General features: G+C 38.9%; 1 protein-coding gene across 1 annotated transcript in view; it reads left to right on the top strand.

Moving 5' to 3' along the window:
• HCN1 (hyperpolarization activated cyclic nucleotide gated potassium channel 1) overlaps positions 1–26,295 on the top strand; it is a 287,755-nt gene that overhangs the window by 180,916 nt on the left and 80,544 nt on the right. Inside the window, exon 4 of the mRNA XM_089495810.1 lies at positions 3,117–3,335. Coding sequence (XP_089351936.1) covers positions 3,117–3,335 — 219 coding nt within the window. The remainder of the gene's footprint in view (positions 1–3,116; positions 3,336–26,295) is intronic.

Below are 26,295 nucleotides of genomic sequence, written 5' to 3' on the forward strand. Positions count from 1 at the left end.
CTTAGGATAGTTAGGTCTTGCTATGTAAACTATCAGAGCATTTCATGAGATAAGCAATTCACCACCATGTCTGTGGGAAAACAAGCCCCTACCTTTCATCCTAGATATGGAGGAAATAGCCATTTGGCTTGCCTGTTCTCAAAGCTTCTAGAAGGAGGAAAAGCTTGCTCCTGTGCAGTAGTGATTTCTTTGTTTATAGACAATTTGCTATATAAGCTTTTTCTTGTGACAATACCTTTCGCCTTTCTTCAGTATGATGATGTTTGCCAGCCTAGGGAAGCTTTGCCAGTCAGAGGGGTACCAAAGGATGTACTTGGTGATATAGACCACCACTACCTTTGAAGGGGTTCCATTTCCCTATCAGCTGATGTACTTACAAGTTTTAATGGATGTGGGATCCATTACCATGTATACTCAACTATAAGTCGACCTCATCTATAAGTTGAGGGCAGGTTTGGGGGCCAAAATTATGGATTTTGCCATGACCCCTGGATAAGTCGAGGGTAAAACTTGAGGCTCCTTCAGCGTGTGTATGTGTACATGCAGCAAGAGGGACTCTAATTGAGTCTTTTTGCTTCAGAATTTCAGTTTTCGTTTCATCCTTCACTGTCTAGACAGCAGCCACACGGGTGGGAGAGGGATTCTGTTTAAAAGCAATCAATCACCAAGGATCTTTCTGCTTGGCTCAGGAGAGAAATAAACTGCTCTCACATGGGGAAATCTGAAAGAGCTGCTAGCACATTACCATACTGACCTGTAAATAATTTGACCTGGGATTTGGGGTTCAATTTTGGGACATACATTTCTCCATTTGTAGACGAGTATATATGATGATTACCAATAAAACCTATTTTATATCAATGCTTTTGTATCACCTTGCTGAGCATTAGCACTATTTTAGTGTGGCAGTCCTTATCTTATCCTGATTCATTATTCCTTTCTTTCAAAACTTTATGGGCAGAGCTCCCAATTTGGAGACTGAATAAACCACTTCTGTGTACATGTATCTATGTTTACTTTATTTTAGCTCTTCATTATTTATAAAAATAGAAAAAATCTTTATAAATAATTACAGAGATATTACAAGAATAAAAATCAATTATGCTGTAAGCTACAGTATTTTAAGTGCTACTTGCGCAGAATTAATTTAGTGATACACAGATTGACCCAAAATGGCAGCAGGAAAAAATAGAAAGAAGAAGAAGATAAAAAGAAAAACAACTTGAACCAAGAATTGCCTTCACCTGTTTGTCTCTCCTCTTTCAATTGTTATTATTTCCCTTTCACATTAGCTAACTTCCACATGTGGCATACACCCAGCTCAGGTTGAATACCTGAATCAGGCTGAATTCTGACACATTTTGACTGGGACAACAGTGGTGGAACAGGAAACTACTTCTTTTCTTCTGTGCTCTTACTTAGGGCTGTTGCTATCCACATGGAGTAATGTTCTCTCTTCGAACGATGATCATGATCCAGATTGGTTGGAAGGTGGCTGCTACTTCTTGTATTAAAAGAAATTTATATTAAATGCTCCAAGCACCAAACTCCATTGTTGGCAGAACTTCCAATCTTAGGCGGGATACAGACCGCCAGAAAGAGGTGGTCGGGAGCCACCTCTTTTTTCCGCCTAACTGTGCCACAGCAACCAAATTGCGCAGCGTGGCTACGCGGAAAGAAAAGGAGCGCTGAAAAGCAGCTCCTTTTAGGGCTGCCACAAACTGCCTGCAGCGGCGTGAGCACGTCGCTGCCGCACGCGCCCATCTGGACGGCACGCAGCAGTGACTGTACCGTGTACGTCCCGGTGATGTCCTAGGGTTGTGGGGTGTCTGGAAACGGCGCTCTGAGGCAATCCTAGAACGTCGCCAGGACGTCACAGCTAAAGGGTCCGTTTGTACAAGGCCTTATTGTGTTTTGATGATACAACTGATGAGACAATTGATGAAACTTGCTCATACTCCCTCCCCACACAATTCATCCTAATAACAGCCTGTTTGGTCCCTGACTCTTTGTGAACATAGCACAAATGTTCTCATAATTGAAATGTATTTCTTTTAAAAGGAATTTGGTCCTTCTAATTTTTTCCAAACTTACTCAAACCCCCTCCCCCTTTGATTCTTTTTATTTCAAATGAATGCTATATGAACATCCAAGGTTTTACCCTCCAGGTGTTATCACATCTCATTACTAGAGAAGATCAGAAGTTTCCCATCCCTGTCCTAATGCATGGCAGGAATGTGTGGACTGTTGTCCTGACCAAATAACTGGAACCTCTGTGCCAATATCCAGTTGTATCATTAAGCCTCTGTATGCTTTGCCAAAGGGATACTGTGTTCTCCTCTTTGATGACTGATTGTCTGATTAGAGAGGGAAAGGCTCAGTAGATGGTGGAGTTAATCCACATTCCGCAATTCTGTTATTAGCGCTGTCAAAGGTGTATTGGAAAAATGTACCTTTGAAATATATTCGTTTATAAACATAGAATTTTGTTGTGCCATGAATGGTACAAGCTATTACAGGATAAATTTTCAGGGACAACAGTTATAGTACAGTTATTTTTTTAGATATAGATATAACAGTGTGCTTTACAGAAGCCTTTCCTAAGTGGTCAATTGCCAAATATGGTGACTACGACCACTATCAACCCCAGACAGTAAGGCTATGCCCAGGCTGTCTGGGGATGGTGAGGGTTTTAATATAACACCTTAAGGCTGCTGGGTTGGAAAGGGCTACTTTTGCCTGCCTGTCTTCCTGCTTGCTTGCTTGCCTGTTTTCTTTCTTTCTTTCTCTCTCCTTCTCTCTCCTTCCTTCCTTCCTTCCTTCCTTCCTTCCTTCCTTCCTTCCTTCTGTTAAAATTTTAAAAGAGAGGAATCCATTATGCAAACCAATTTTGTATTTGATCATAAGGACATCTGACAGCCTCTCTAAGAGCTTATTGGGATAATTTACTGATAGAGAATATCACTTTTCCATTTATGAAGAATATATTACACGGATGTGTTGCCTTCAAGATAAGTAAGCTGCTATCTTCCTTTTACATACGTCGAGACTCTTTATGTCCCCTGTACTCAAGCTCACTCAAAATTTTTCCCTCCTTCCCCTTCTCTTTCTTGCAGAATGATTCCTGGGGAAAGCAATACTCATATGCACTCTTCAAAGCCATGAGCCATATGCTTTGTATTGGTTATGGAGCCAGAGCCCCTGTCAGCATGTCAGATCTCTGGATAACTATGCTGAGTATGATTGTGGGGGCCACCTGTTATGCCATGTTTGTCGGTCATGCCACTGCCCTAATCCAGTCTTTGGATTCATCACGGCGTCAGTATCAAGAAAAGGTAATTTACTTTGCTTGAAATATAACTCCATTTTTAATAACGTTTCTTATTACTAAGCTGTGCTTAAAGTGAAAGAAGGTTTTCCTGAATTAGGTACACTGAAGTGGTAGTTTTAGGCAGACAGTTAGATACTTCACCAACATGACCTCTTGAACTGTCTTATATGGAGTTAGTTTTATCATTATCGCACACTCCGTACGTGCTAGGGTTAGGGACTGTGAAGTTGCCGCGCAGTCCTGTAACCCTAGCATGGCGCCAGCACACCGCATCGGGCCCATCTGCCTTAGATTAGTCAGAATGATTTTGCTTGGTCTGCTCCAAGAATGACTACTGTCAGCATCAAAACAGCAGTAGCAGTAGACTAATTCTAATTAATGCTGAAGGGTGGAATCCAAATTAGTTTCCTCTTCTGCAACCTTAAGGTCATATCTTTGTGTTTGTCCAAGATTCCAGATCATGGAAAGGTAACATAAAGTTCCACCAGATCGAAATATGCCACCTCTCCCTTCTTGTCCACCACCAAATGCCACCTTTTACCTCCACAACAATGATCTTGTCCTCTGGAATCCCTGGAAGACCCTTGGAAAGTCCCAGAGGATGCCTCATTGCTATGTGTCCAGCTATAGGAACATAGCTAGAAGGCTCTCTACCACCACCCTTGCTCTCCTCCAGTTAGCAAATTCCCATGTTCAGGGGCTGCAGCCACTAAAAAGATGAGAAAGGGGAAGTGTGAGGTCAGTATAGAATTCCAGCTTTCACAATGACAACAAAATGACTAATGCTGACTGCATAAGACATTAACAAGATGCTAACCTTTGTCTTTCTAATGAGACTATATGCACTCATAAACAGGTTGGAATTCTCTTGCAGGTAAGAACAATGACAGTTGTATAATTACATTTTATTATAAATAAATAATAATACTGGTAATACTGTCTTGTCCAGTAGCCAACTATATTGCATTGGCATATATATGTCCTACTTATACCACACTTGAGAACTCCAATGAGACGTCACTTTGCACACTTTTTTCCTCTACTACTAGTACATTGAATTTAGGCCTAAATCAGGATCCAGTTCAGTGTAGGCCATTCAATTATTAATAAAATGTAATTATTTGTAATGATAATGGCAAAGTGTTAGCTCGTTATTGGACACTTGAATAATATTGTTAAGTCCTTTGCTGTTTGCCTTTATTTATATTGTGTTGTCATTTATTTAGAATTATATTTAATTTTACAGTACTTAAACTAATTTTTAAAAAGGAATGGAAAAACATGGAGTGATGAAAATGTGGAGAAGAGAATGAAAGGAAAGTAATAGATAATAGTAAATAACTGGGACAGGGAAAGAAATAACATGTGAGATTCTCTTTGCAACAACTATTTGGTATTATAGAGTCTAAAAACCTAGTATTTTTCTAACCACCCTGCAGTGTTTAAAGAAGAAGTTATTGAATTATACAGGCAAATATTTCCTCAAACTCACTCACTGACTAATTCTACGTCCTGTCATATGCTGGTCTGTGATTAGGGGATAATAGATAAATAATCAAGAAAAGGTCATTTCCTTCTTTAAGAAGGTCATATGAAAACAGAGCAATAAGTAGAGATTAGAACAGTGGCCAAAGATTATATGTCCAGTCTATTGTCACTGCAGTTCTGGTTATCCTGTAGAAATTATTTTTTTTAAAATAGGGAATGAGTGTGGTCTCAACAGAAGCTTTAAAGGATAAAGTGCACCATCCATTACAGTGAGACTAAGGAGAAGCTAAAGCAAAAATAAAAAGAGGCAACAGATACTGTCAGATCAACAAGGTAACATGAAATTTGATGAGGGAATGAGCTGAAAACAGGAAGGTAATATAAAACTTTATGTTGACAAAAGGATTGTTTGATCTAATAGTAAACGGGGAGGTAACAAAAGAGCCTACAGCGGTAGGCATTTTGATTTAGAGCAGATCAGTAAGGATGAAATATGACCTTAGTGCCTGCCCTGAAGTGCATTAGTCATCACTTCTTTAACCAGCTTCAAAACGGAGTTGAAAACCATCCTGTTCAGAGAAGCCTTCCCAGGCATCGCATAATTGTCGCTTACTATCTGATGTTCTGTTGTTGACTGTTTATCGATCCATTTCCTGTATTGCTATGTACTGTATATGTATTATCCTACTTGTGAGTATGTATTTTCCCTGGATAATGATTAACCTTCCATTTTGAAGCCAAGCCCTCCCTCCTGTCCATCTGCCTTGGTCCAGGCCTCGGAGGTTGAGAGGAACTGCTGGACCTCTTACCCTTTCCCGTCACCACTCCCTTCTCCTTCTGTGTCATGTCCTTTTAGATTGTAAGCCTGAGGGCAGGGAACCGTCTAACTAAAAAGATTGCATGTATAGCGCTGTGTAAATTTACAGCGCTTCATAAATAAAGGTTAATAATAATAATAATAATAGTTAATACATTTTATTTGTATTTGTCGGGATCTTGATGTGCAGTTGTCAATCAGAAGGTGGTAGGAGAAAAACAATCTATGATGAATTTCTGAGAAAAGGGAGAAGGTCCTGGAACTCATTTCAATGTTGAAAGCCAAACTAGAAATGTAAAATTTCTAGAAATCATGATGTCATGGGGGGCAAAATAGGGGTTTTGATAGGGCAGATGGTGGGAGAAATTGCTTGGAAAAACTGAAATATATACAATACTTACTTTCATATCATACCCAAATTTGGTTTATTGCTTAGTGTTTTACTTATATCATACTTAGTGTTTTAGTTATATCATACTTAGCATGTAGAATTATGCTATTTGGTATATTTAGGAATTTTAAAAATATGGAATCTATAATTTTATTCAAACAAAACTATAAATATATCCTTAACCAAAGAGAGAACTGCAAACTGTTGTACCCTGTGATATCTAAGTAGAGAATATTTAAACTAATCTTTGTTTGTGCCATCAGAGAAGCAGGGGGAAATTAAAATTGAAACCACAGGTTTTGCAATAAACAGAATAAAGAAAATCATTTAGGCAGACTGTCACAATTGTAAGACTGTCACAAACTAGCAGTATATTTGGATATAAACTTTAACTCAGTGTTGAAATAATGGAAAATTTCAGCAGTATATTACCTTCACGAGCAATGAAAGCCACCCCTCACAGCATGCTCCTCCGATGGGGATGCCAGCACTCTGAAGCTGCAGTAATGCACCTTGGATCTGAGTATTGGATATCCCTACATTGTGGCTGGGAACTATCATTCTCTAATTGTGTAGACTGATTTACATACAAATTTTTATGTTACCCATTTCCTGGCATTTTGATTTTGTAAACCCTTGCCTTTAAATATATTTCACTAATTCAAAAAGAGAACTTATTTCATTGGAAATCCCCCCCCCCCCCCGGATGTTCTGCCAAGTTTTCAATTTTTTCCACTGTAAAAAATGAAAAATTATCAGGTAGTGTTTTCCAGTTCTTTTCTGGTCCTTCACTTTTCTATATTAAAAACCCAGAAACTCTTCCTCTAATCCCAAATGTGTGATAGCTGGCTGTAGACGTATATGAAGGGAAAACTTTCTATATTATAAATGCAGTTCTTTTGTAGGTGTGCTTTATTATTAAAGAAAATTCATCACTAGGTATCTACAGTTGTTGCTCTAGCTATTCAGAGACATTCTGCCACTGATTCTGGAAGTAAATATATTGCCATCATAACTAATACCCGTTAACAGACTTATTCCCCATGGATTTCCCTAAACCTCTTTCAAAGCTTAGTTTAACTATGAGCTGTGTAAGAGAACTTGTTCCTGTTTGCTCTTCTGAATCTCCCACCATATGTTTTTACTGGATAATCTCCATATGTTCACTATGCAAAAATTTGAATAATCAGATTCTTAGGTTATGAAGAATGGGAACTAGCATGCCTAAACTTTGCATAAGATAGAATGTATGGATTCAAGTAGAGCTTTCATAAGTCTGATCCCAGAATTTATGTTTTAGGAGTAAATACACCAATTATCTTGCTAAATCATTCTAAAGCGGACCATAAGATCATGGTGGAAAACATTTAGAGTTGTTTTGATTTGAAGAGTTAATAAATGACTGGCAGATACTTTTTAATAAAACCCAGTCTTGGACATTGCATGTTGTGTTGTCTAATAAATTAATTTCTCCATCAGGGCTAATATCCAGAGCCTAGTTTACCATTGGACTGAAGGAAGTTTCTTGATGTGTTCCCAAATTGTCTCAAATTGTGCTGTCAGACAGAAGAAACCTATCATTTTTTATTCATTAGGTGCTTGTTTCCCTTAAAAAAAATGAGAATAAACCTAGTTCCAGAGACACATGATTTATAATTTCCCTTCCATTTATAAAAGATATCTGACTAGATTTTCCATAATCGGTAGGCAATGCCACCACATATGAACATACATATGCCTTCACCACAATGTGTCCAGCAGCTGTTCCTAGTTCAATTATTAATGTAACTCAGCCTCATGGGTTGAGCTACCTGTCAGCTACCTGTCATGGCTTTTGATACTTCTCTGAACAAGCAGCCATTAATGAAATGAATGCTAATAAAAGTAATGATAAACCAGGATTATACATGATTAATTATATGGAAACTCCTTAATACTCTTATTTATTTCCTTCTCATATTTCCTTCTCTTCTTCCTGTTACTTTTATCATGATTATCAGTTTATACACTACCCTTCTTCTGAAGACTGCAAAACAGCTAACACAGAAAAACACAGTTAAAACTGCAAGTTGCAAATATCTAAAAGCAACAATTTATACTTACATTATTACAAACTTCTAAAGTCACAAATAAAAATATTTGCTAAAATGCAAGCCAATACAAGTTGAGGATTTATTATCTGAAATGTCAAAATCTCAAAGATTCCAAAATCTATTTTTTAAGCTATGTACCTGTACTGTATTTACAAGGCCAGAGAATGATGTGGCTGGAGAGAGACACGAGGATCTGTGAAATGGGGGGAGGTATGGATTTGTGCCAAGCAGGCTTGAATTCCTGCCATTTCACAAATGCTCAGTCTCTCTCCATTCCTGTTATGTTTAATTGTGCACATACAAATGCAGGTATTCAAAATCCAAAATATGGAATACTTCTGGTTCCAAGCATTTTGGATAAGGTATACTCAGTCTGTGCAAGCAAGCTATTGTAAAAGTCATGTTATTGGAAAGGCAGAACTGGCTCCAGAATTAGAGAAGTATAGGAAGAAAATCAAATCAGTCATAAAAGGTTAGTGAAAGAATCAAATCTATTTTTTTTCTGAAAATGCACAGTCTCCTGCAGAAAAGTATTCCTTTTCTCCCACACAAATAAAAATGATTTTCTACACCAAAACTCATTTTCTGTACAAAAAAACCCACACACCTGTACTTTTGCTTAAACAAATTTTCCCAAATGAAGTCCTTCATTATGAGTAGTACTCAAAAACTGAACAGGAGCCTTCCTATTCACAAAGAGTAGGAAGAAAATCATGGAAATGATTTGCCCTCCCACCCAAATAACAATACCAGACGCAAGAGCTGATGAAGGCCACAACTGTATTAATTTCAGGAGTCTGCAATGCCTCAGCCAATGACATATGTGGACACAAATTTGTATTTAGTTAAGTTGGGTCTCCCAACCAGAGATTTGTGGGCTTGAAACTGAGGCTATAGACCTTGTCATTTGTCCTAGCCTAATCCCATTAAGGGATCAGAGGGTTCCAAGGGATTCTTCCATATGACACTGGTTAGTATTCTTGAGACAAAAACCCACCTCATGTCTCTGCTCAAGGCAGTCAGCGGTGATAGGGAAATGGTTGAATCCTTTCACCTTGCAGTGCCACCAAAAGCCTTCAGAGAGAACTATTTGAAACCAGGTGCCCATACTCCATCACCAAAGTGAGTCAGAAGAACCTCACATACCCCACCTCACAGAACCAGCAGCTGCCAGAGACTACACTGCAGCTTCCCAGGATAGAGATCATAGTATATGGAGAAGAAGTGGATGTTTTCTCTTGAGTATGTATAATGCCCTGTGAGGCATGCCAGCCTGAATAATCCATTTATGAATGTCCCTGTTGACCTACTTCTAAGCTTTGACTGTCTAACTGGGCTTGACAGCCCCCTTCCATATCCATCACTCCAGCATCTCTAAGGAAACTGGCACAGGTTTTGGAAATGCAGCTTTCATGCATGGTAGATCATACTGAACAGTATGAACAAAGATCAAATCTAAAATGCAGACCAAATAATGTTCACCAAGATGCAGAAACAACAAGTGGTAGGGGCTGATTCAGCTGATAAATGCTGAAGAACACGGACCATCTATCTCATCCTGTATTCCAAAACCAAGAAACAGAACTGTAGGGACCCAAACTGTGTGAGACCCAAAGCCAGAAGCTGAAGTGTGCTTCTGTAGCCAGAAGATGAAGGACTGTTCCAGGAAAGCAACCTGGGCATGGGCAGGAAATCCATCCTCAACTAGAGGAAAAAGGGGGAAAGAAAGCAACAATAGTAATTCTTTTATATAGGGCTTAAATGTGGCAGAACACCATCTTCCAATATGCTTAATGTCAGGAATGGGCAGGCCATCCCCAGCAGTGGAAGAGTCAGCACCTATGCAGAAAGGTGACCATTGTATCTAGTGCACAAATACTCCTGCAGTGCATAAACTCGACTGGAACCTGGGGTGGTATCTTTACTGAATTTAATCAGCTGTCCCTCATCATGCTGGTCAGTCGTGTGTGTGTGTTTGTGTGTGAGAGAGAGAGACTTCATGTCATCTGTCAGTCTATGACAACCCCATGAACTTAATAGACCTTAAGCAAAATGATAGACATTGCAGCTGCTGCAAAATGGACATTCTGCAAGGAAATCTCTCTGCCTCAGTCATCCTGTCTGGAAGTAGTAAGGAATTTGCTCAGGTGCAGGGTGGCAAAAATTACCAGCAAGGCAGCTGCAGTACAGCCCTACCTAATGATAGTGCCACAGCACACCCTGGCATGGCCTTTGGCCAATGGCTCAGGGAAGGCGAAAACTATCCCATCATGTGCCCAGGGGTGTGTACTTGTTTTGCATGAGGGAACAAAAGAAGTGAAGATGTATATCCTTAGCAAAGAATCACTTATAGCACAATCCTACCTTTATACTTGGCAGGAGGAATGTGTTAAAACCTTCCCTTGGGTTTAATCTGTCTGGGGAGTTGTCCTCATGGGCCAAAAGGCCCGTGTTATCCCCAGCCTTGTGTTGCCCTGTTTGGATGACACAGGCCGAAGTCCCGGGGCCAGGATCAGGCCAGATCCTACAGACTGGATGCAGATCCAGTGGCTCCAGCCTGATCCCTGGGGTAAATGGGGCTTAACATGAGTCAAATAGATCCCTGGTTTGCCACATAGTTTCTTGGAAACTCAGTGGCAAACCCTGGAATATTACATAGCACCATACATCCCTTACTGTACTCTCCCATTGCCACTACTTAAAAGACCCCTGCCACCACATCCAACATGGAAACTGGGCACCTGGCCACATGAATGCAGCCAGGAACCCATTTCCACATTAGATGTGGTAATGGGGATCTTTTCAGTAGCTGCAATAGGCGAGTAAGGTAAGGGGCATGCAGTGGTACCAAATCCATGACACAGGTATGCCGGTCCCTGCACCAGCCCTGGGACTGATCTGTGTTAGCATCAAGCCTGTACTTTCCTGGCCTGTCTGCTCAGGGACTGAGACTGCATGAAGGTGGTGGATGAGGCCAGACCAAAGTCAAAGTAGACAGGCTCAACACTTGTTTTTCAATATCTTTACCTTTTCTTGCCACTTCTCTCTCCCCTGTCTCTTTTTCTGCAGTCTACTTGCCCTTTGCCAAGTTGTTCCTACCCACTGCTTTGTTGGGGGAAGATAATATTTCTCTTTCCAAAGGTCTTAATGTACTACCTACAAAGATTTTTTTTAATTGGTCAAAGGATGACATGAAATTAGTTAAAAGCTGGTGTTTACTGTTGCAGGACTTGGTGCCATTTTGTGCCTACTTATGAGAAATATTCTTATTTGCATTTGTTGTTGTTGTTGTTGTTTTTTGCTTCAGTGTCTGACTGTACAGCTATACTATAGAACTTTACTACAGTCTTAAATCTGCTTAACATTATGTAAGTGTACCCTAAAGTATTAAACAGCTGTGGCTCACACATATTATAATTATGGCAGGCATCAGCATTTAAAATTAAGCATGTAAAAGTTAGTTCTCTGTACACTGTGCTACTGTGTGCCTGTGATGTTATGCAAACTATTTCTGTCAAAACACATCATTACATTCCAGATGTTTTGAGAAAATCATATGAATCATTGGCTGTTAGAATAGTATTATTAGGAGTGTAATTCTTAAAATGTATTGTCATCCACTGTTGTTTAAAATAACATATGCACATGTTGAATGACAGCTCATCTGAGAGTTCCAAGAGTAAAATATGAGAGAAAATATACATTTATGGATATGTTTATAATACACTTAGAATAGGTTGTGCTAAGTACAGCCTTTAATGGTGGGTGAGTGTGTGTGTGTGTGTGTAAATTTATGTCCCTGCCTTCAACCTCACCTTACATTACATAACTATTATTTTTATATTCACAGAGCATGCTTTCCATTAAAAAAGGAAACACTTAACTATGTGATATCTCCTCTTTTTATTTCTTCTGAATAGCAAGTCTGTCTTCTGAATCCATACTGTAGCACAATTGAAAAATTCAGTAATTCGAGTTTTTTTTAAAGAAAAGTTAATCTTGGGCTTTGTTCAAATGATGCTTTTTAAATGAGTTATGCATGCTATGATATCAGCAATTAGTACCATAGATAGATAGATAGATAGATAGATAGATAGATAGATAGATAGATAGATAATATATATTCATGTACAAATCAATCTTCAAAGCCACACCATTTAGAATATATTATGCTTTGTTCAGATTGATGATCATACTTTAAGCAGAAGCCCTTTCCAGTGTTGCTACCTGAAAGATACTAACAGGAGTTTAGGAAAGCAGGTGAAACCCATCTGATTTATGTTCCCTCCCTCATCAGCTTCAGTTGTTTTTTGATGAACAGAATCATGAGATACTTTTGGCCCTAACTACACATTACACATAGACCTCATATAATAAAATCTTGATTTCAATATTTTAAGGAAAATAAAATCTGGATTCATAAAATGGAGGTGTGCTTAACCTTTTCCCCATTCCATCACCACCTCACATATTAACCACTGCTTTCAAGGGATTACAGCTGTAATCACCTTGCAGAGTTGCCTTTAAAATTTAGGCAAAAGAATTAAGAAGCTGGAATTTATTTTGGCATGGAGGAACAGTGCTTAGGGTTTGCTGCATCCAGTTTTTGACCAAATTACTATTCTCAGTGCCATCTCTGTCTGAAATTGTTATTTTCAACCACTCAGTGTTTTTAGACTCACCCCAGTTTTTTGAGCTCTACCAACTTTTGAAGGGATTTTGTTTGAAAAACTGTTTAATGTTTCATATTTTTTTTAAACAGCAATTATTATTATTTTTTTTGCTTAGACAGAGGTTAGTGACAATCTCATTTCAGTTTCAGCAAAATCCAGAGATAGCAGAAAGTGAAACCGAGAACTTCTAGGTTTGGGCGACAACTTTATATTAACACATTTTTAATACCAGAATTCACCAACATTTGCAAAATGCAAACATAAAAGTAAAAGTGACATTTTTAGCCCACCCCTATACTTAAACTTTTTTTAGAATTATATTTTGACTTGAAATGTTGTGTTATATGACTGCCACCAAATCACATAGAGGATTTGCTGGAAAGATTCCATATATATTCTCTGAATGTAAAACAGTGTTAAAAACATCTCTTCTGGTAATCCTACCCAAATTACTTTAAACTATGAATTTTAAATTGGTATAATATGTAATTGTTGTTTTAATCCTATATTTATGTATGTATTTAATAGTCAGTTATATACTATCTTTAAATCTCTGTTGTACCCCACCTCAAGTCCTGTTGAGAGGCAGGTAGGAAATAAATAATTTATAAAATTATAAAAACAAATTATTATGATTGTTGTTGCTGTTATATAAACATAAAAAAGAAATGCAAGAGTAATATGATCCAAGATTATTATTATTATTATTTTAAAATACAGATTGAACATTTGAAACAACATATGCATGATTCCATTATAGTCAGCCTATGATTTTTAAATGCAAAGATGCTAGGAACCAAACTATCCATCACATTATTTTTTGCTTACTGAAATCACTGTGGTAAATCCAGAATTACATAAAGCATTGCCTACTCATGCAATATACTTTTTTTAAAAAAAAAAAACCTTCATGGTTTGACAAAGTTATATTTGGTTTTATCTGTAGCTGGACTCTTTGGTTTTGTGTTGTGGCTAAGACTATTAAAAGTGAAGTGACAGACTAATGCCATCATCTCTTTCTTTTGCTACCCTTTTTCTTTCATCCTGTGTCCTTCATTGGCCTGAAAATGGAATGCAGCCTCTGAATGAGTATCATGCAATCCTTTGAAAAGCATTGCTTTCTTTTGCAGGCAAATTGGATGTATGGTTGCTTCAAAGACAAGCTTTTGCTGCCCATTCTGTCAGCACATTTTATGCATGTTAAAAATAGGTTTATTTCCTTGTTAACTGTGATTGGACCAAAGAAGGATGCAAAATCATGAGGCAAATGATTAGCATTTGTAAAATAAAAGCAAGCTTGCTTTTATCCTACAAATGCTAATCATTTGCCTCATAATTTATGCTTTGACACATTTTTCTTCTCTAGAAATCGACTTGATTTCAAAATGTCAAGGAACAGTGTTTCTGGTATTTGGACTAAACAGATCAGGGGTTGGTTTGTTGTTGTTGTTGTTGACTATTGTGGCTGATACAGTTCCAGTCTCTGAAACAGTGAACTACAGACTTTGTTTTCATTTTAAGAAGTTATAGATCAGCAAGTGTGAACTAAACACATTAGCTAGATGAAATTCAGTTTAAAAAACACTGCTGAGGAAAGAATGTGGATATATTAATGGTTGCTTTTTTCTACTTCAAAGATGATAATTTGTCTATCCGTGGATTATCTTTAGATTTGCTATTATGGATTTGGTTAGACTTTCTATGGTAGAATTTGTGTTCTTATTCATAATGCTATCAAAATGATTGTATTTTTATTTCTTTCCCCTGATTAATACCAATAGCAGATATGAAACCTTGATCTGCTATGTAGGCTGCTGCCACACTGCAGAAATAAAGTAGTTTAACACCACTTAAACTTCCATGGATCAATGCTGTAGATTTCTGGGATTTGTATTTTGGTGGGGCATGAGAGATCTGACAGGACAGGCTAAATATATCAATAAACTACAAATCCCAGAATTCAATAACATTGTGTCATAATGGATAAAGTATCAAACTGCTTTATTTCTGCAGTGTGGATACACCTGTAGTCAAGTGCTCTTCTTACATTGCTACCTTAGGAAGAAACTCTGTAAGTGACTATAGGCCACACTGCAAATTACATTAAGTTCATAATTGCTTTTAAGTATCAAACTTTGTTTAGAGATGTAATTTGTCACTAATTTTATTCTTCGAGGAAGCAATAAGTAGATTTAGCAACCATCTTCCCACTTCAAAAGAGGCTGAGAAGCTGCATAGTTTTTGAAGTGTGTTTGTAATTCACGTTTATTCTGCAAAAAATTCACAGAAAAACCAGCATGTTTTGAACCAAATGTGTGCAATTACTGTACAGGATTAACTGCAAAGATTCTCTTCAATCCAGGATGCTTCTCACCAAGGTTGCCCAACACTCAAGAGACACATTTTTTCAAACCTTCACTGGGCAGGAGGCTTGGAGTTCAGAAATGTGGGGAAAAATAACTCTTTGCATGGGCCACGATCATGACGAAAGTGTCTCCTTCAGTTCCATCAAAGTATTATTTGCTTCTGGATAGGAGCTACAATTGGTACTAATAAGAATTTATGATTCAGTATCATTCAAACTCCCTCTCACCTTTCCGCATTTTTTTGTTCTTGTGGCACAAAAGCTAAATAAACTAATACAAATTTACTGATTGGATAAATAAAGTATTGAACCCTCCCTCCTTTTGGCAACAATTACAACTGTGATTATCCCACAGTTTGACACCACTTTGAGTGATGTAGAACCATCCTGTGGAATCCTGGATTTTGTGGTTTTACAAAGTCTTTGACCTTCTTTGCTAAAAGAATACTGGTGTCTCACAAAACTACAAATCCCAGGATTCTATAAAATGGAGCCATGACAGTTAAAGTGGTGGAAAATTGCATTATTCATACAGTATATATGCACCCTCTGTCAAGATTGTGCTTCTATCCCCTGCATTTTTTGGTCCATGCTTCTTGGCACATTGCATCCAGATTGGATGGGGAATTTGTTTTTAAACCACTTCCATAAAGTCCAGCTGGGTAATAGTCATCCCATCTCAGTTGTACAAGTCTTCAGCAATTTCAGAGTTGTCTTTAGTTATTTCTCTCCTTGGCCATTCAATGAGTTGGGGTCGATGGCCTTCACTAGGCAAAGGCATGGTTGAGCCATATTCATTCCAATTTTGTAATCGTGGATTTAACAGTACTGCAGAGGATGTTCTAGCATAGAATTTCATGGAACATGTAGCTGAGAGGAAACTGCAAGCCAGGAATATCCAGTTGTAATTTTGCCTTTCCTGTATTCATTAGATGGCCCTTTGGAAGTCATCCGCTCTGGCTCAGTCCTCCCATCCGCAATATGGACATTATAAGAGTCACGTACCTTGTGGGATGTTTGTGAGGATTATTTATATATTATATTTTCCCAAATATTTTTGTTGGTGATGTTTCACTTCTAGTGTACAGCACAAAACAAAACACAAAACAAAATACAAATGTTGTACACAAATGATACAAATAGACAAAAGTAAACAGATTACAAAAATATACCAACACATTACTACAGGTTACATACCCCAAATGTCAGGGAGGCAGTTTTAGTTCTCTCCTTTTAAGTAAACCTTTCTTGAACAAAAATATAAAGAGAGAATTTTTAATTAAACTATATCATTTTTTCCTTTCCAATCACTTTTGAAATATATATTTACCATATACGTTTTTGCCCATGAACAGCTAATGCCCAGGTTGTTAATCTGAAAATCCAGAACTAATTAAGTTATCATATTTTTGCTTTAAGTCTGACATTTATTGCAGTCTCTGTAATAAATTTGCTATTAGTAAATAAGTTAATTCGTCAGTTTCTGCTTTATCTGTTTCTGCTACATTAGCTGTTTTTCTATCCATTCCTCTTCTGTAGAAAATATAGATGTTTTCCTGTGTTTAGCCCAAATATTCTTGGTGCCATTGCCATATGCCAACGTAGTCTACCAATTTCCTTCTGAACACCCCTTTCAAAATTGAACAGGTCAAGCAGAAAAAATCTAGAATCCTATTAATTTTTATTTGCAGAATACCCTGCAGTCTTGAGCTTATAATAGGCAAAAAACAAAAAACAAAAACAAAAATGCTTTCCTACATCTCCAACACATGTGGCAGAAGGTTCCTGTCTCTTTACCACATTTCCAATGCACATTGTTGGGGTTATTATAAATCCTAGAAAGTCTATAATTTATATATTACATTGAGAGAGCCAGCCTAGTGTAGTGATTTGAGTGATGGACTAGTATTCTGGAAGGCAAGGGTTCAGATAACTGCTTGGCCATGGAAATGCACAATGTGACCTTGGATAAGTCACACTCCGTCAGCCTCAGAGGAAGGCAAATACAAAAACTCCTCTAAAGAAATCCTGGAAAGGAAACCCTGTGGTAGGGTTGCCTTAGGATTGCCATAAGTCTGAAACACATTTGGGAAAAGCTGTGTGTTGTCATTTACTCTTATGTGCTGCCAAGTGAGGTGTTTTTTGTTTTTTGTTTTTTGTAATAAGCAGTATATAAATGTTGAGAAAAAATAATAATGAGATGTAGAATAATAACTTGCTTGCCTTGTAACCTGTCCTGACCCTTGCACTGATCTGATTCCCATTTATATCATGTGAATTGTGTCTCCCTAATGACTGCATAATTTCACAATTGCATGTGTGAAACAACAGAACTGAAACGTGTGAAGTCGAAGGCTTTCATGGCCGGCATCCATAGTTTTTTGTGGGTTTTTCAGGCTATGTGGCCATGTTCTAGAAGAGTTTCTTCCTCTTTTGCAGACCCTCCCACACTGAGGCCTGTCATTAGCAATAAAACAATATACATGCAAATCACTCCTGCCTTTCCAGGTCACACAATATATATACCCAAGTCCTTTCCAGGCAAACATTCTCTGAAGATGCCAGCCACAGATGCTGGTGAAATGTCAGGAAGAAACTCTTCTAGAACATGGCTACATGGCCCAAAAACCCACAAAGAACTGAAAAACATTTGTGGTGAGATCTGTGATGTCTCATTTAGACATGCAGATCATCACAAAATGCAGGTTCCAAGGGATAAACATGAGCATGTTAGTCAGTCCTTTGTGGATTCTTTCTTCCAAACAATATTTTGTTGTTGTTTGGTATTCTGAAAAAGTGGTGGCAAAATTCCTGTTTCCTTTGACTTTTTCTTTAGTGGTAGATGAATGTGTAAAGCAGCCCTATGATCCACATCACTGGGTTCACTGATGTGTTAATTAGTTTTTGTACTTGCTTATTCCAGAACATTAGGCTGATGTTCAGTGTGCTTTGCCAACTCTTGCCAGTTGCTGAAAGCACTGTGTTAATATTTCTGGGAGAAGCATTCCTTGACAAAAATTTCCTTCTCATTGGTCTTCTATCCTACAAAACAAAACCCATTTTTCCCTGTGTCGTTGACACTGTAAGAAAAATGCTTTATTGTACCAACATTCCTTAATAGCAAAAGAAATCTGCTGAAGGCTTAGAGAGGAAAAACAAACAGAGCATGCAAATATTAAATTAAAACCAAAGGTTAATGGATGCAAATGTCTTTTTGTCCACTATACATTTGTATAGAAAACACAGTGGCAGAGAACTGACCAAATCTAATACTTGCACGTAATCATGTAGAAAAATCCCATAACCATGCCAGTACAGTGTTTCCCTAGCACCAAAGGCTGCTCAGCGGCCGCTAGATCGAAATGCTTTGGTACAGTACTTTAAGCAGTGCTACAGAAATTGTGAACATTATCTCATAGAATCATAGAGTTGGAATAAAGCATAAGACTTTTCCACAGATTTAAATCCTACTTTCATTGGTCCCAAGGCACTTTCCATGGACTGTAGCACCAGAGTGACAATGTCAGTGGGAAGTAACTACTGCAGAATACTTTCTAATTACATAGAAAGCAAGAAAAATGAAAGTGAGGAAGTGAAAAAAATGACTTTGTTGTGTCAGCTGGGTATGATAAATTACTGCAAGCAGTTTCCCTTATGCAAAAAGCCCTACTTTAAGGAATGTGCCTCATGAATAAGTAGGAGAAAATGACAAAATGAGTTATGGTGGAACAGTTCATACCTAAAATGGTATATATGTGTGATTATAGACTGCTATCATATAATTCCTGGAGGGAAAAGAGTTTCTTAAAAGACATGTGCAACCTTGAATTGATGTTTAAAGCAGGGATGGCAAATGTGTTGGCCGCCTAGATGTTGTCAGATCATAGATTCTATGGAATCATAGAATCTTAGAGTTGGAAGGAACCACAGGGTCACCTAGTCCAACCTGTTGCCATACAGGAATTTACGACTAAAGCACTCGTTAAAGATACCCATATAACCTCTGTTTAAAGACTTCCAAAGATGGAGAGTCTGCCACCCTCTGAGGCAGTCCCTTCCACTGTCAAACAACTGTTACAATAAAGCAGTTATTCCTAATGTTTAGGTGGGATCTCTTTTGTTGTCATTTGAATCCATTGGTTTGCATTCTGGTATCTGAAGCAGCTGAAAACATGCTTACTGTATCTTATACATGGCATCCCTTCAAATGTTTAAAGGCTATCTTCTTTTTTTCTTCAAGCTAAACATACTCAGTTCCCTCAATTGTTCCTCAAATGCTTGGTTTCCAGAGGTTCGATAAGCTTGGTTGCCTTTCTCTGGACACATTCCATCTTGTCAATATCCTTCTTGAATTGTGATGCTCAGAACTGGACACACTATTCCAAGTGAGGTTTGACCAAAGCAGAATCGAGGAATGCTATTATTTCCCTCAGTCTGAAACACTGCAGTCAATAAGGCTTGTAAGTGCTGGCTAGAGTTGATGTTCAGGACTTACAAGCCTTATTGAGCATCTTCCTCTTTTTCTGTTTTTTCAATGGAATCCTGTTTCAGGACCAATTTGAAAATGAACTGAAGGCATATTATTCTGTGTTTCAAACATTTTTAACTTAGAAAGCAGTAAGTGGGGTGTATGATAGAAATATATTAATTTCTGTCTATTGTTTAGGAAGTGGATAGGCAGATGCTTTCCATCTTTTCTTTTAAGATTAAACTCCAGAGTCATTTTGTGAAGCAGAGTGCGGGGGGAGAGGGTGGATATTGAGAAGGAAAAAAAGGAGAAAGTAATTCAGACACTGTGTGGGTTCCTCCCTCTCCTTTCCTCCTTTTTATGCTACATGGTTAAAATAAGAAATTTATTGCCAGAAGATGTTGTGAACGCTACCAACTAGAACAAGTTTGAAAGAGAATTAGAGAGCATAAGACTATCAATGACTATGAGTCGCATTGACTTTGTATTGACTTCCTGTATTACAGAAACATGTGCAAGAAGGTACTGTTGTTTTTATATTCTGCTTGCGGGCTTCTCCTAAGCAAATGGGTGGTAAACAGAAAGCTGTATTATTGGGGATTTTGTCTGATCTACCATGGCTCTTTTTACATTCTTCTTTACCTTTCAGTCAGTTCTGTGTGAATTCCCTACCACTTCAGATTATACACTTTGCTGATTTGGTCTCCTATCTAGCAACTGGTTAAAAAATATATTTATCTGTGAGCCTGTTGTGGCACACTCATGCATATGTATGCACACTAGATAAGCTTTTCAATCGGTTAAGCAACACAACAGAAATTAACAATGAAATTAATTTATACCCAATCATTATTTTTCACAGAGCTTGGAAAAATAACTTTTTTAGATTACAGCTCGCAGAATCCCCAGCCAGGATGACCAGTAAGAAATGTGGATTTGTGGATTTGGAGAGTTTTAATTTAAAAAAAAATACAAGTTTTAATTTTACATAAGAATATCCTGTCTCCCATTTAAGTATATGTGGTTCAGTTTATAATTGACAGTGTTTTAGCTGATTTGGTACTACTTCAGTAAGTTCTTCTCAAAAATCTTTGTAGTGATAAAATGTAAGAAGTGGCTGAAATTACATTTCATGCCACTGTCAGGGAAAGAATGCAAGTAATTTAAATTATTCCATTGTATGAAGCCAGATCTTTAACAAGAAATAGCAATATGTTTTGTTTTTTTTAAAAAAAAATTCATTCTCTCCTTAATGGATGTTCTCCTTGAGCGTGACTTATAAATGGCTATTTGGCTTGTGTCAGAGTTGGCCGGCTCTCTAGTTTGTGCTACATGTTAAACAGTAAAAGAAAATAATAAAGCTGTTGAATATTTGTTGTTGTCAGATGCTTGAGGGGGAGGGGTTTCTTTAAATCAGACATTAGTGAAGCTGATCCAAAACTGCTGTGCCTGGTATGATTTAACAGCCAGCTCATGAAAACTTTCTAGAATATCAAGAAGTAGGTTGAGTTAATGAGAACATACCATATCATATACACCCACATCTCAGCATCACTGTGCTAGCATAATCCAATTGTTTACTTCCATACCTGCCCCAAAGGTGAGGCAAGTAGGTTAACTATATATTGGGCTACAGGGTATTGCAGTCACATTAACACTTTGTATCGTTGGGACAAGAAAAGAAGCAACTGGTATATTACATTCTATTGTATAAGGAGTTTTCCCCCCCAGTGGAGGGTTGTGATTACTATGATAGTCACTTCCAGTCTTGCCTTCCTAGTGAGACAAGTGTTTTCTTGGCCTGGGTCAAAGGGGATTGCTTTAGATAAAGATTGTTTTGAGTGAGGAGAGCAGGGCTGGAAATCTTCCAAGATCCTCAGGCCTCATTCCCACTATGGTTTAAACTGGATGATGATTCGGTACTAATTCAGTTTAAACAACCATGGTTCCCACTTAATCTGAATTGCTGAAGCGATTCAGAAAGGGGGGGGGGCATGGTTTTGACCCATTTAACCCCTGTCAAAAAGATGCTGTTTTTTTTCAGGGTTTTTTGGGCTGAATCGATTTATTATGAAATAAATCAATTCAGCCCAAGTGGGAACCAGGTGAATTCGAATCCATCCCAGTAGCCTGGCTTCCCCGACCTCTCTGCCCCAGCCATGCCTCCTTCTGCCTCGGCCTTGCCTCTCCTGTCCCAGCTTTGCCTCTCCAATCAGCGCATACTGCAGTGGAAACCATGTTCTGCTGCTGAATTGAATTATGGATTTGGTTCAAAAACCAACTCCCAGGTAAGTGGGAATGAGGCCTCAGATTGTCTTGGGATGTTTTCCAGACTCATTCCAATTCTATTAGGACTTCCTGCTAATCACCACCAGGATTAATGGTTTTGCTCTAGTAGTTGCCCTGAACTATAATTTTGTGACTTGCGTGAAGTGAGCAAACTCTCCAGCTGAGGTTTGCTACAGTCTTGGCATATGATGTCATCAATTTGATGTCATCAGTTTTCTCTGTTCTCCTACACTCTCCACCAGCCATGCCCATCCATATTGCACCACAACTATTAGCTAGAGAGGGGGAGGCTTTGATCGTTGTAAATGGGTGGGAAAGAATATCAACCATGCAGAGGAATAAGGTGGGCCATGATTGTGTATGTCACAAATAAGATGCAGGCTGTTGTGTGAAATGTTTGAGCTGAATTCAGGCAGAATCAGCTTGAATTTGCTAATTTCAGTAGAGAGTTTTGTGCCGCATGCCGATAAAAAAAAAAGCTAATCTGTTGGCTATATAAGCTAATTGCATTAAACATCTTGTCACCATTTTGTTTCACCTTTCTTAAAATATTTTCTGTCAGAAAAACTACTTAGTTCAAATTGTCAATAATATATGTAGTTGTTCATCAAATGGTTGGATGGCCTGACCTCTGTTACAACAAAAAACACAATTATTTTTAAGCTTGTAAACTATCTTCTACTTTCCACGTCTGTTTGCTCATTCCCCCCAACCCACGCTAATTACTTTCTGGGAAGCTTTATAATATCATTTAACTTAACACTCAGTAATTAAACGTCACATTTCAATAACTGGCGCACATATCTTCATACAATGTTCCTTTCATTTATGATAATTGAGAAATTAATTCTCATTGAATTTTCTGAAGATTCACATGCTTCATCTTTTTTCCAAGTAATAATCTTTTATTTACTTAAAAATTGCAACAAAGAATTAATACTTCCAGAGAACACAATGGTTATAACTTAATTTCCTATTATGTAAATAATACTGGAGTGAACTGAAACTGATGATAAACTTGTTTGGAGACTAGTTTAGTCTCCATCTGCTGCCCAACAGAGGAAGTTGTAGAAGTGTGTTCTGCACCGATGCAGGTGATATGAAGCAAGTATAGTTCCATACTCCACCTCTTTAGACTGAGGGGTTGAGGGTTGTTTGGTGTTTGACAGCTAATTTGTATCTGCTTGGAGGTCCATCCTGCCAGTTTCTGGTTACCTGATTTTCCAACTGGTGAACAACAGTTTAGTCCAAACAGACAAATTTAGCATCAAGACTTCACTTAAACACTCTTTAGGATTGGATTTTCAACATACTTTAACATGGGGAATGAGCAGGTTGCTTAATAACCTTTTAGGCTTCTGTTTTAAAATGGGCAAATATTTTAATGAAATTTTATTTCTTGGAAGGAACATGGAATTCTTATAATCTAAGCAAGCCCTTTATTAACATCTCTTGTTTGGCATCAGCCCTCTTACATCTTCTTGTAAGGCATCAACCCTCATATTCTGGCATATTTACAGTAGATATTATGGGCCCTTGGTATCAGCTGGGGTTTGGTTCCAGGACTCTCTGTGGTTACCAGAATCAATGGATGCTCAAGTCCCCATTAGAATAATAGAATCATAGAGTTGGAAGAGAACTCAAGGCTATCAAGTCCAATTCTCTGCCATGCAGGAATACACAATCAAATCACCCCCAACAGATGACCATCCAGCCTGTTTAAAAACCTCCACAGAAGGAGACTCTGGAGATTATCGCACTGCGTTCTGAGACCGTTCTCATCACGTGATGAGAACGGAACGCATTTGAGTATACCGCACGTATGTGTTCCAATCGGGTTCTCAGAACGCTTAAATGTGTTCCAAATGTGTTCCAGGAGGGTACAGATATGAATGTGTTCCCAGAGAGCTGAAACGTGATGAGAACGTTCCAACAGAAGTGTGTGCGATATTCTTATGTGTTCTCAAATCCGTTCTCGCATTCCTCCGTCTCCTGATTGGCTGAAAGAATGACAGGCAGGGAGGGAGGCAGGCAGGCGAGCGACTGCAGTGAGGGAAGGTGTGTGTGTGTGAGGGAGGGAAGGGAGGAAAGTTGGGACAAGTGAGAGAAGAGGAAAGAAGGGAAAGAGAGAGAAAGAGAGAGGGAAACAGGGGGGCCAGAGCAGAGAGCAAGAGGGAGAGGGTCTGGCTGCTTCTGCGGGGGCCTCTAGTGTCATGTCCAGCGGGGCTCCTGTGCTGGCAGCCTGCAGGAGGCAAGGATGGCAGGGATGCCCAGGACCTTCTCCTCCTTCCCTCCAGGAAGGAACCCACAAAAGCTCCTCTGTTTGGAGCAACACACAAAAGCAAGCAAACAACTCCCAGAATTCCATAGCAAAGAGCCAGACAAGAATTAAAGCGGGGAGGGAAGCTCACAGGCCCCACCTGGAATATTGTGTCCAGTTCTGGGCACCACAATTCAAAAAGGAGCGTGTCCAAAGGAGGGCGACTAAAATGGTGAAAGGTCTGGAAACCATGCCCTACAAGGAACGACTTAGGGAGCTGGGGATGTTTAGCCTGGAGAAGAGAAGATTAAGAGGTGATATGATAGCCCTGTTTAAATATTTGAAGGGATGTCACATTGATGAGGGAGCAAGCTTGGTTTCTGCTGCTCCAGAGACTAGGACCCGGAGCAATGGATGCAAGCTCCAGGAAAAGAGATCCCACTTCAATATTAGGAGGAACTTCCTGAGAGTAAGGGCTGTTCGACAGTGGAACACACTCTTTCCTCAGAGTGTAGTGGAGTCTCCTTCCTTGGAGGTCTTTAAGCAGAGGCTGGATGGCCATCTGTTGGGGATGCTTTGATTGTGATTTCCTGCATGGCAGAATGGGGTTGGACTGGATGGCCCTTGTGGTCTCTTCCAACTCTATGATTCTATGATTCTATGAAGGCACACATTACATGCGCACACACACAGGAGGCAAAAGGCTGACAAGCAGCCAAAATGGGGAATTGGGATGACAGCAGAGGACTCTTCTTTTCTAACCGGTTTAAAGAGCTGCTATGGCTGCCGGGGCTCTGCCCTTGGCCCAGTCCCCTCCCTGGCAACTTGCTGTTCTTCGGCTTGAAGAGACCTGCATGGAGCTCCTCCTTCTTCCCAGCCTTGCAAAGGAGGTTTGGGATGTAACTTGCAAGGCTCATCTCTCCTCATTTCTCTTTCTCCCTGCCTTCCTCCCGATCCCTCCTTCTTCCCTCCCTTCCCTCCCTCCTCCTTTTCCCCCTCTCTCTCACACACACACCCCTTCCCTCACTGCAGTCGCTCGCCTGCCTGCTTCAATGCCTCCCTGCCTGTCATTCTTTCAGCCAATCAGGAGACGGAGGCGGCCTTGGTGGAATATGTTCTCGGAACGGTTTCAGGAATCGCTGTGTGGTAAAATGCAGTTCTGATCACGGTCTGATCACGTTCTAGTTTACTAATGCAGTAATATCTGTTCCAGGAACGTTCTCATCACGTGATGATAGGAACGTTCTCAGAACGCAGTGCGATAATCTCCTCTATCACACTCTACCACACTCTGAAAGTAGTGGCTCTTACTGGCAGGAAGTCCTTCCTAATGTTGAAATGGAATCTCTTTTTCTGTAGTTTGCATCAATCGCTCCATGTCCTAGTCTCCGGAGCAGCAGAAAACAAGCTTGCTCCATCCTCAACATAACATCCCTTCAAATATTTAAACAAGTCTATCATATTTTTATATGAAATGGTAAAATCAAGGTTTGCTTTTTGGACTTTTAAAAATATTTCCAAGCTGTGGATAATTGAATCCAGAGATGCAGAATTCATGGATTCAGTGTAACATTTTCATATATACATATAGTATAACAACTTCTCCTCCTTCACTTCCACCTGTTCCTCTTCCTCCTCTTCTTCTTCTTCCTCCTCCTCTTTCATTTATTAATATCCTGCCTTTTTCCCACCTTGGGACTCAAGGTGGTTTACAACAGTTAAAACAAGCACAGTTAAAAAATAACAGCACACAAATGTTAAAGAGCAATTAAACCATCATAGCATTTGACATCACTTAAAAAGCAACAAAAATGAAACACATTATACAAGGCCTGTTTCCCCTGAAAAAAAATATTTAAGAGGGGTTGACTCCTTCACCAATGCCCCTTGACATCCCACAAATGTTGGAGGTATCTCCTCAGTATCTATCAGTTCCAGGTGGTGTGACCCACCGTGATAAAGTTCATCATCATCTGCCTCTGCCACCAGCTCCACAGATTCAGGGAAAGAGGTTGGCATTATCTGGAGCCAGAGGCCTTTCTATACCTGACTTCTATGCATGGAATTCCTTGGATTCTACAAAATAAGCTAAGAAAGGATTTGCCATTGCCACACTATGC

Source organism: Sceloporus occidentalis, unplaced genomic scaffold (assembly GCF_023333645.1).
Source record: "Sceloporus occidentalis isolate IW3139 unplaced genomic scaffold, rSceOcc1.0.p SCAF_1, whole genome shotgun sequence".
In the NCBI taxonomy this organism is placed as follows: Eukaryota; Metazoa; Chordata; class Lepidosauria; order Squamata; family Phrynosomatidae; genus Sceloporus; species Sceloporus occidentalis.